The sequence below is a fragment of the Platichthys flesus genome, chromosome 10 (genome assembly GCF_949316205.1).
Source record: "Platichthys flesus chromosome 10, fPlaFle2.1, whole genome shotgun sequence".
NCBI lineage: Eukaryota > Metazoa > Chordata > Actinopteri > Pleuronectiformes > Pleuronectidae > Platichthys > Platichthys flesus.
In genome coordinates, this window is record NC_084954.1 from 14318604 (window position 1) to 14330696 (window position 12093).

General features: G+C 44.5%; 1 protein-coding gene across 2 annotated transcripts in view; it reads right to left on the reverse strand.

Moving 5' to 3' along the window:
• Positions 1-12093, reverse strand: part of LOC133962255 (formin-like) — a 55163-nt gene that overhangs the window by 22073 nt on the left and 20997 nt on the right. For both annotated transcript variants that reach the window (XM_062397784.1, XM_062397783.1), the window contains 3 exons: positions 10763-11511; positions 8115-8256; positions 2676-2763 (listed from right to left, as the gene is read on the reverse strand). In XM_062397784.1, the coding sequence (XP_062253768.1) occupies positions 2676-2763; positions 8115-8256; positions 10763-11511 (979 nt within the window). The remainder of the gene's footprint in view (positions 1-2675; positions 2764-8114; positions 8257-10762; positions 11512-12093) is intronic.

Below are 12093 nucleotides of genomic sequence, written 5' to 3' on the forward strand. Positions count from 1 at the left end.
CCACATCATTCAATTACCAAGAATTAGACACCTAATGTAGTACATTAGCTGGAGGTGGTAGAGCTGAAAGTGTAGACAGGCTGTGGGGGTAGAGATATGTGGGGCAGGCTGAGTCTCAGACCACAGTGGGCCGACACTTCCTTCTCTCCTTCCTCGCTGTGGCTCAAAACATAAGACCTTAAAAATACTTTACAACTGGAACCACATTTAGAATCACCGTAACCGAATGTAATGATTTTAACGAGAGGCAGAAAAAGGCGAGCTGAGAGAGAAACAGAAGGAGGTAAGCAAAGGAAGTAGAGGAGGTGAGAGTAAATAAATGCTGGCAGAGAGGATATAGGCAAAATAGACTTTCCTCTAGAGGCTGCATGTTTGTTTGACTCAAACAGTAAAATCCAAAGTACCCAGGGACGGCAAAAAGCAGAGGACGGCCAGAAAAGAAAAAAAGAAAGTGACTCCTGGTCTGTGTCTGAGAGGTGTCACAGGTTTACAGCTTAGTGAGGGAGGAGGGGAGGAGGACGTGATGGGAGGGATGGCTCCAGTGCTCCTGGATCATCTGACAGTTGCCTGGCTGATCCGCCAAGGATTTCATTACCAAGAACTGACGCAGTGACAATTTACCACCCAGTGTCATTACAACGGATTCACAGTATCCAACAGAGTTGTGCGTGACCCAAGGATGAACACATTACATTTTGGAGCAGAGCCTGATAAATGTGCAGATCACAGAATTTATTTATTTAGTAATTTTTTAGCAGGATAAAGCAAAAACTACTAAACTGATCTCCACCACACTTGTTGAAGGGATGGGGCCAGGTAAGAAAATGAAGGAGAAAGAAGAATACATTTTGGTGCAGATGAGCACTTTTTTAAACTACGTTATACAGCAAATAAATCTCAGAGCTAGTCTTCTGAATTTTTCGGCCTTGTTGGAAATATGCGCTATACTCAGTGTCGTAGTTCATTCCTTTTTTTTATGTTACATCAAATAAGGATAAACTCATAATTGCTTTATTTCATTGTTATTTAGAAGTTCTAGTGACAACACAGGCCCAGTCCTTTCAGTCTCAATGCTCCCAGCTAACAAGGTAATGCTTTGCATCTTGGTTCCCAGCTGTTCCTGTGGCAGAGAAGCTGTCAATGTGCTCCCAACGTCTGGATCAGAGAGAACACTGGAGGTCCATTTCCTACATCTTATTAGAGTGGATTATTCAGTCCCTCAGCCATGCAGCCGTCAATCACACACCAAAGGGGGGCCTGCTCCAGTGTGCACAGGAGCACTCTGATCCGAGGGGAGCCGGATATCTCTCCACACCGACAGATCAAAGCCAGCCTGCCAACCGCCTCACACCCTCTCCTTCCACTTTTCACTCATCGGCTTTGGTGTGAAAGGGTGTGTGTGGTGTGTGAACATGTGTATGTCTGTCTGTGTGCGTGTGGTGAGGTGGTGTGTGGGGGAGAGCCTCTCCTGCCCTTGAACCATGGTGGCCCTTGAGGTCCCTCAGTCACTCTGGTGGGTGCAGCTGACCCCCTCTCTCCCCTTAACCAGAGTGTTGCCTTCTCCCCTCCTCCCCGCTCTCCCTCCCTCCCTAGTAGCTCTAATTACATTACATGTCCCATGTCCTTTTAATTTGGCAACAAAGGGGAGGCAAGCAGGAGAGGCAAGGGACTAGAACCCTTAGAAGTGCTTGTTAAGGTGCTGTCCCTCATTGTCAAATCCAAGTTGTCCATTTCCCATTCACCTCCCATTAAGGCACAAGGAAGCAGCCTCATGCTGTGTGTGATCAGGCCTTTTTAACCAAGCCACCGCTACAAGCTGACACTCACGCACAGGGGATAGGATTGAAAAGGAAAGGGGAAAAAAAGTCTAAACAAAACGGGGGTCCTGGTGCTGCGTGCCGTTTGGCCTGTGTCTGAGGTGGTTTTATGTGGTAGGGCAGTGTCTGCTAACTGCAGAAGGTGGTTTTGTACATGCTTAGATCATTAGTGGGGTGTCAGTCCCATTAGGCCTGTGGAAACCGTCACTGGCTACAATAAACAGATCTGCTGGCCGCATGCTCAGACTAGCAGGCGGCAGGCACTCTCCGCCGCAGTCCCGGGACAGCAGCAATTCCTGGCCCATCTACGCTGTCCCCAACACACGCACTATGTGTTTACATAGACATGCAGCCACATCGACAGTCACGTACACGCGTGCCTGCGTTACACACGGTTCTACCGAGCATGCTATCAATCCAAGCAGTTCTTGACGTGAAGAAGATGGTGATCTGACTTTAACCAGTGCCTGAGGGAATTCACCCAGCCTGACAGAAAAAGTGAGATGCTGCTTTCAACCAGCTCACATTTCAAATCAAGGCGTGTTCTTTCCCACTGTGGTAACAAGATCAATTTGCCACGGTCTATTAATAAGCAATAAAAAAAAAGATGTCTCTGGTCAAAATTATAAGCTCTCAGCAGGTGAGAAAGTCATCTGCAGGGCACTCCATGCTATCTACTCTCTAAAACTAACTCGATCTGCTCTTTATCAGGAGTCATCATACATTTATTGTAAGTTAGGACTGTAAATTCAGTTTTTTGCTGTAAAATCTAGATGGCTCCTTTTAGAGTCCCTTCCATGAAACAGATGAATATTATGACGATACCATTGTGTACACAAACGTCTAAACATTGTTCACCTTGCTGAATGTCCTTCATCTCCAGATGCAAGCTCGATATGAGGATGCCAACTGCTTGTGAACGCTTTCCATCCAACAGCTTGATAATCTGAAAAACAGGAAACAAATGGATTCAGAGTGTAAAGCAGTAAATGTATCAATAACATTTAAAAAGTGCATCTGTTTGTATGATTAAACCTGACCTGAATTATGATGTCCTAAAGGATTTTTCTAAATTTTTCTAGGTTTTAATCAAGTTAATTTAAATCATTAATTCTATCAAATTTCAACTCATATTATTGTTGATTACTTTACAAACCCTCTGCAAACAGCTTCATATAAATTGATATGTCATTAATCTTCATACCTCCATTTAACATCTATTCAAGTATTCAGGAACACTGACGGAAAGCAAACAGTGGAACAGATAAAAAGATCGTTTATGAAATGCGAAGCTGTGTCAGAAACAATCACTTAGTCACTTCCCCAGCTGTGGAAGCAGATGATCGACGATGAGCCTGACAGACCGCCTGGAGGGACGGTTAGTCTAAGTAGGCTGGGAATCATCTGGTTTGACCCAAGCGACCAGACTAATCAACAATCGTTGTCATAACCCATCATCGGGACGCAAAGGACTGGGAAGCACACGCACACACACATAGCGGGGACACACTTTTGCCAAATTTCATCAATGAGGGAGCAAAGTCAAACAGAAAAGCCCCTCCTCTCGTTTGCCGAAGAACATGTGTGAGATATAATCAGAAAATATCAAGTCCCAGTGAAAGTACAAAGGCAAAAGTGGCACCATAAAAGGACAGTCTAGAAGAGCAGGGCGAGGAGAAGCCGGGCTTTTATAACAAACTATAAATTCACAGGATTTTTATTTCTGCCTACACATGGTCACAATTACTTATGACTGAATTAGCTGTAAAGCCAGAGAGAGTTTTGGCAAGGTAAAGCCCCGCTCTAAAAGTTAATGTGTCAGGCTTCTTCATTAGGTATTATGGCGTTCTCGGCTACTGGGCTGTCCAGTGGGAGCCGGAGAGCAGAAGCCTTAGAAGTGGGTATTGCGTTACAGCGCGTTAGTGGGTGCCATGCTGCTTCCAGCTCTATTACCTGGATCACTGGGGATCTCCCACTCTGGGGACTTGAGACGGCTGAGCACCAGGCTTTCCCCAACACCTCTAATTAACCATTTTGGACGGGCCACACTAAAAGCAGCCCAGGAACCCGTCCCGCTCACTGTGGCTGCAGAACTCGCCAATTAGCCTAAACAGTTAAGTTAATGTGAAAGGACAACTGATGCCGGACGCCTGCTTTCAGCCGTGCAAACAGTTTAGGTAAAGGGAGGGAGCGCCGAGATGGATGCTGATGCTGAGACGGGTAGGACTTCGATAGCTGATGGCTTTCTCCTGTGGATGGACAGAGACCTGGAGGACTTCATGTGATACTCTTGAATAACAGGTCAGGAGAAAGAGAAGAAGAACAAGAGACAGCGAGCAGCCTAAGAAAATAAACAGAATGATGGAGGCGGACAGTGGGAGGGTTTTGAGCTGAGACAGGTGGCTGATGTTAAGTTGATGTGGGCAGGCCGACGCAGGTTCGGGGCCAGTGGATAGTTTACACGGCCACAGCTGAATAGCCAGTCCTGCTCCTCACTGACTGAATCACGCAGACAGATGTTACACTAACAACTGGACTGAGACTTCCCAACAATATCCACCTACAGCAACCCCAGTCTCACCCAGCGGTGTTAATCTTACACCCACTCACCCACGTCACAGCCACGGCTTCAAATATGCCTTTAATAAACGCAGTGTGATTGCTCGTAAGTTATTCCCATAAACAGGTTAAAGCTGCTGTTTGTTTCAGGGGATTCGCTGAGTCTCAACTTGATACATGTTTTTGTGTTTACTGATGTGAAGTTTTTGCACACGTGCAAGCTCAACAGCACATTTACCTTGATGGATCTCTCCATCCCCATCGCCCCCTCCCTGCTCATCCCTTGATCAAGAATGCACTGACATGTCCATTCTCTGCACCCCCTCCACCAGCACTCCTATAGGTGCTCCGTCTTCACTGCCTCCTCGAGCCAGTGGAGTGGAGCCACATGCCTGCAATTATACCCCTAGTCCTGTCCGGTCCTTTCTGTTCTGGTCTGCTGAGGCGGGAGGGCTCTCTTCCATGTCCTCTCCTCCGCTTTGATATGCTAATCAGCGGAGGGAGAAGGGCTCCAGAGTAAACAAGAGCTTTGATTTTTTCGCTATGGCACACATGATAGAGATTAACTCACTCATGTACGTATCGGCTGCATCCCCCGAGTTGAAACTTTTTGGCGCGAGGAGTTGTTGGAAATTGGGGAGGTGGCTCATATGCATAATGTACACACATTCCTTTCCCTCCCACTCATCTCCTCTCACCGCTCCGGGCCCCTGGGGCTGTGGTGTTAGCATGATCTGGCAACACTTTCTGAACAAGTGCATAATGACTTGTGAGGATGTGCTGTCATCACACACGTATCCACCGCACATATAAACACACACACACACACACGACAGAAACTTACACGTGCCTATGCATACACAAACACACAAAAACTGCAACTGAAACACACTCACACGGATCAACACACAGATTCACTGGCAAGATGATGAGTATAAGAAAATTCTGTTTAGACATGGAGTCTGTGCTGACACAGACAGAAGGGCAGGTGTGAAAGCTCAAAGGGCAGCAATCCCCATGCACATAGAGAGTACTTTACTAAAGCAAAGAGTAAAATACTCTTTGCATTAGTAAAACACCTACTAGTACTGACTGAAAGTGATCGATCACGAGCGTGGACCGAAAGAAATACCTTATATTATCCAAAAACATAATTCTTGAAATTGTATATTTTAAGTTCATTACCTCCATCAAGAAGGTGGATTATGTTGTTTGTTTGTATTTATCCTATTTAATTTTATTTAGATATGGAACTTTGTCTCTGTAATATTAGTAATTCAGATGAAATTCTATAAAATATCGATAGATAATTCAAATAAACGAACATATTTGATAAGATAATTTATTTTCCTATATAAATGTACAAAAAGGGACTGAACTGTTGAAGTTTGGCAGTAAGAATAAAACAAATCGAAGCAGAAGAGCATCTGGTATTGTTTCCAACTGGAATAATAAGAAAGGGAATATAGCTGCGCAATAATGAGTATAGTGAAAAAAGATGAAAAGACACTGCAAACTAAATCAGTATCAACGTCAAAATCAATGTCTTTATTCTTTTGTACTTCAGAGATATGCAAAGAATGTGGTGTGAGAACATGTGTCTGAAAGTAAAAAGATATATATTCTGAAATACACATAATGGTCCAAATATTCATGACCAATGGATTACTGAGCAGTCGTTTCGAAATATGACTCAGCAGTTGTGTTTTTAGGATTTAAAACAAAAGTATGATAAATAGCTTATATTCTTAAGCTTGCATATTGGTTATAGTTACAAATTAAACTTATTTTGAACTTCTAATTAATATGGATCTCTGCTGAGTGTCTTCAGTGACCCTGACATATCCTCTCCATGTCCTTCATCACATTCTCTCCTGTTCAGTCCACCTCTGTGATGTATGCCCCCTCAAGCCAAAATGTCCCCAATGCAAATGCAGCCTTCTTGCACCAATGACCTTATTTGGAGTCTGCGCAGTGGCAATTGGGTGATGTAACCACGGTATTGAGGTCCAAAACATACGCTTGACCAATCGGGAGTCAGTATCAGCATTCTAATGCAATTTTATAGCATCAAAAAAGATAATATAACCAAAAGTTACAGAAAATTAAGAGCTTGAATGAATAAAAAATAAAAGAAAAAGAGTGCTAAGAACTAACTGTGACGAAGCTCTCTTTAGGTTGGTCCATGTCCCAGTGACCAACAAGGAGGAGGCAGGGTTTATGACCTATACTGAACGCAGCCACCAGGGGACAACTGAGATGTCTGTCTGTGTGTGTGTCTGTCTTTCTTTCTCTCCCACTTTCTTTCTTACCTTCGAACCAGCTGACCCTCTCATCAGCTGGTGACTCAGAAGATTTCTCTCATAAATGATGATTCCCTCTAAACTCTGAGTATAAACATTTAGAGATAACAAATGATCACGTAAACAACTTTCTTTTATTTTTTGGCGACCTTTTCTTGTGGAATTCTTCTGCCGTCACATACGTCTAAACATAGACTTCAGCCAGAGTACAATACAGGTACTAAAACCCCAAATGATATGTTGGGCATGGATATTCCTTGTGAAATATATGAATTAATAGTTTTTGTATTTGTTTCAGCAGGGCTCCATTAGTGGGGTCAAACATCATGCAGGCTGACGTAATCCCAGACAGGAGACAGTTGGCAGGATTTGTGTCTGTATGTGGCTGTCTGACTTGGATCAAATGTTGGACAGTTTGCTGCTTTAGAGTGACCAGACTGAGCGGAGAGTTGTATAGGTTGAGATCAAGGAGCTGAGTGGAGCCTTGACGAATTGATCAGAATAGGGGATGTGTATGGATTTTTAGGGGACAGACTGGGGCAGTGGCCGGTTTTTTACTCCTCGGACGTCCCTGTGAGGACCACCAGGCAGCCAGGATGCTGACTCGGGACTGGCGGCAGCATAGAAGTGCAAAGTTGCAGCATTTGACAAGACATCAACAACTGTCTTTGGTGGTTCGGGGTACCGCGGATCAATCTGGCAGAAAGCACATCTCTGCGGATTTTATTGTCTCATCTTAAGTAAAAACTTTGAAGCCTGCCCAGAAGAAAATTTGAGATTTTTCAACATAATTCTGCAGCCATTCCTACATTACAACCTTCCCAGTTTGCCAAGTGGAAAAAAACAAAGTGCACAAACACATAAAATAGTGCCCTTTGTTCAGGTTCAGGGGAATACTTCACAACTGCAATTGTACAGTTGTATTTGAATTATTACTGAACATAAACAGCAGAGAAAAAGCCTTTTATCCATTATCTACACCGCTTATCCTTCTGGGGAGCTAGAGCCCACGTATGGCAAGCGGCAGAGGTCCATCCTGGACAGGTCGTCTACGTATTGCAGGGCCAATATAAATAAATACCCAAACACTCACAATCACACCTACAGACAATTGTCTCCTATGAACATACGCTGCATGTCATTGGACTGTGAGAGGAAGCAGGAGAACGTGGAGAAAACCCACACAGAAAAGATGACAACATGCAAACTCCACACAGAAAGAACCAAACCTTTCTTGCTGTGAGGCGACAGGGCTATTCACTGCACCACCCAAGCCATATTCAAACAGAAACATGCTAACTGGCTGTAGCAGGAGACAAATCAAACAAGATAACCGACAAGATAGAAAAACAGCAACGAAAATCCAAAGAAAAACTGTGACAATAAGAGGACCTAACTCAGGCTGAGGAGGAGCAAGTGGGATGACTGAATTTACCTTCTTCGCTTTGGTTTTCTTCTCGTAGCTGTCTGACAACGGTTTCTTCTTCGCCTGTATTGTGGCCTTTGAGAAAAGATCCTCAAACTCATTGGCGTTGACGATGTTCGGTTCCTCCAGACAGCCCCACAGTGTGTTGTTGCTAGAAAAGGAAGCAAAGATTTAGGCCTGTGTTGAATTTTATTCAATTTTGAGACAAATCAGTGCTTTAAAAATAAAAATGTGATCAGAGTCACAACAACAGTCTTCTGGCCTGACAACGCAAGCTAGAAACTTCTTGGCGACTCGAGCTAAACAAATTGTGGGTTCTATTCGTGGCGTGATTATTTGATGTTTATTCAACCTCTCCCGTTGTTTGCCATTTTCCATTTCCCTGTCCGGGACAACGCTTGGCAGGAATGGCTGCAAAATCTCAGCTTGAAAAAAATGCACTGTTTATGAGCTAGGTGATAAAAATAACAAAAGATTAAGACAAGATTGTTTCTGCAATAAAAAGGACCATTTCCAGCAAAAGGAAGACGAATACGGGAGGCGATGTCGTGTTCCAGAAGTTGCTGAGTAACATCGGACAAAACAAACAGAGAGAAGCAGAAATATGAACAAGAGGTGTCTCGAGTCAAGAGAATGTTTAGGAGTTACGCACCAACTTTTTTTGTTCACTGAAACTCAACACATGTGTCCCTGCTCTCCCAAAGTCTGTTAATAAGAATATCTGCAGACACAATAAACAAAAAAGAATTGTAATTCTTATTGTAAAGAAAGACTGTGGGATGATGACATCTATAATACTCCACAGATGCCTAATTACTGGTTTAGTCTTTCCTTTGCCATCTTCTCTTACACAGCACTTGTCAACGCAGGTCGTAATTTAATGACATTACTCAGGTCAATCTCCCCGAGTCAAGGCCCATTTAAAGTCAGTGAGAAAGCGAATCTGGACCCAGCGCGCTAACACAATCGCTGGCAGGGCTGAAATATCCGCACAATCAGCTGCATTGCCAGTGACTCGGTTGGGGTCAATTAAGTCCAACTCTTGCTAGCATGCAGCTGGTCTCTCGTTGCAGCAGTGAGAGTATTTATCTGGGAACGCCAAGAGATTTTCTGTTGAGGACATAATGGCACTGTCCCGAAAATCCTCTTTTGATTCCTCCTCTCGAAGGCCTCCGCCTCCGAACCCGACATTGGAGGAAACTAGCTCGGAAAAGAAAATGACATCCAAACCCCAAACAATCTTTCCATACAAGACAACTTTCTAATTGACCAGATTATGACTATAATTTAATTTAAGTCCCCTCCTTTTGTAATGCACTTTCCCAGGCAAGTCGGCCTCTCTTGCTGCCCACTGTAACTTTGCGTGTCAGCTAACATTTGGACACCTGGCATCTTTTCAAACCTCCCACTGTCCCCCTCCTCATAACGCAAAACCTTAGACCATTAACAGAGATCACACAGTTAATCCAGCTATAGTTAAACATCTGACCCATTTAATGCCCCTTAACTTGCCCGTTTACAGTTCAATTTATAGCTGACATGTAGTCAACTCAGTCCCCTCAGAACTGGCCGGGACCAGTAAGAGAGTGGGAACCACAGCTCAGTTTCCCCCCTCTAACCCAGCCATGGAAATACAAGGCCATAAAACTGGAAGCCTGGCACTCTGCAGGCAACAACCACAGCCACTGTAAATGGGCTGGATAATCCACTCACAATTATAGAGTATCTCCATAGAGCCCTCAGATGTGGGAGTGTGTTGCAGCAACCATATCTCTGTATCTCCCTCAACGAGCATACTCAGGTCTAAGCTGAGACCCCATTAGACAAGGTTCACTGAAGCTTAGAACTTCATTAGCCCTGGGATCACAGTGGTGTTACTCTTTGAATATTTCATATGTGCATCTTGCCGAAGGCTCTCTGACTTCCAAAGTGCAGTAATCCCCCAAAACAACAGGTATGGAAACACAATGTCGTTGGACATTACAGGTAAGGGGGATCAAACTAGAATTATTGGTTAATAAATCCTTTTACTTTTAGTAAGATTTCCAACGAGATTGGTTGAGCTAGTGTTTGTTTAACACCTGTAAGATGGGGAAACTTTTCTTATTCTTCCAGTCTAACTTCTAAGTTATATTTCTGTAAAACTAAGAAAACTACAAAACTGCATATCTCCAGCAAGGTTGATTGGCCATTTCGTCAAGGTATTGCATACTCATGCATTGAAATCAGATATGTCCGCATCATTATACGGATTCAAACAAATTCACTCCTGTTCATAGGTATTAGCTCGTTTCAAATGCCACATTTTCTTTGATTTCCCACTCTGAGAGTGTAGTGGAGATCCCAATAAAAATCTGGATCTAGTGACTTAAATGTAGTTTGATAAAGGGACTTTATGGGTCTTGGTGGAAGTATAAAACCAAGAGCCATTCAAGTTTCTTACGAGTTCATCAAAAATCTTTTGATTTCATAATTTTCATGATGTGAGAGAATACGTATAAAAATCCTGGATCTGGCCCAACATTTTACTGGTTCTTCCCTGAGCAACCCCACATCCTTCCCAGTTTAATGGGAACCCGTCGAGTAGGTTTGGCGTAATCCTGCTAACTAACAAACATACGCAGAAGAAGGTTATGAAATCAAGCGGTTACACATACTTATTGTCCTGTATCTGTATCCGGCTCCAGTACAGAGGCTTCATGGGACAGGCCGGCTCGACGGCAGGCTTCCGCGGGGCCTTCTCCACGTTCTGGGCAAAACTGAAGCCGCCGCCACCGGGGGGAGGAGGGGGAGGTCCAGAGCCTGGAGGCGGTGGAGGGGGAGGTGGGCCAGCTCCAGGTAGGCCAGGGGGGGGAGGCGGAGGTGGTGGGGGTGGCGGGCCACCTCCTGGGAGAGGAGGTGGTGGAGGAGGGGGTGGCGGGCCACCTCCTGGGAGAGGAGGTGGCGGAGGGGGTGGTGGTGGAGCTCCCGCCATGCCTGGTAAAGGCGGTGGAGGAGGAGGAGGGGGTGGTGGTGGTCCTGAGAGGCCTGGTGGGAGGGGCGGTGGAGGAGGAGGTGGAGGCGGCGGGGCAGGAGGTCCTGCGGTGCTTTCGCCTTTTAGATTCAGGCCGATAGAGTCTAAGTTGAGCTTTTTAGGCACGTTCTGGGAGGGACTTTGAGCGAGCACACCCCGTTCGCCCTCAGGGCTCTGGATGAAGGTCTCCCGGTCCGTCTGGATGCCCACAGTGCGCCAGGTCTTGAGTGCAGACTCGTCTGCAGTGGACACAGCAGCATCGCAGAGCTCCCGGTGCTCCACACCCGCCTTGTGCGACTTCTCTTGCTGTGTCTTGGTGAAGGCTCTCTCCAGGTGTGAGAGAGAGACGGCGTGCTCACCTCTCAGCTGGAAGATCTGAAGCTCAAAGTCGGCCTGTGAGGAGCAAGAGCAGATACAAAATAAGACACAAAAGAAATCCAGAGCTTCAATCGTCTCTATCTTATAATATGTAGTGATAAAACTACATAAGGTCATTGAATATGTGTCTCCTTAAATTAACTTTGATTTAAGTATGTAATTATTCTTCCATGTACGTGATTCTTGGTTGAAAAATAAAAGCCATATTCATTCTTTTCACCACCTGTTTTATACTTATTTCCATTCAAGTTTCCCCAGGCTGATGTTAATATCTAACTCTGAAAATCTGGTAACTGCAATTTTCTTTTGACATTTCAAACAATGAAAAACAACCCAACCCAAAGCAAAGTATTGATTTGACACGAAAGACAAAAAAAATCCTTTTGCAAATACACATGTTCCTTATAAAGTCATGTCAGTTCACAAATAGCATTAGGCACGTTCCTGCCCATACTTGCGGGCTGACTCAGCATTAGCCCTTTTAGAGTCCCACGTCACATTAAAGGATTTAAGTCAACAGGCTGAGAAACCGATTCTGAGGTCAGACTTTTCGACGGATAAAAGTCCTTAAAGAAATTAATCAGTGGTACAAATTAT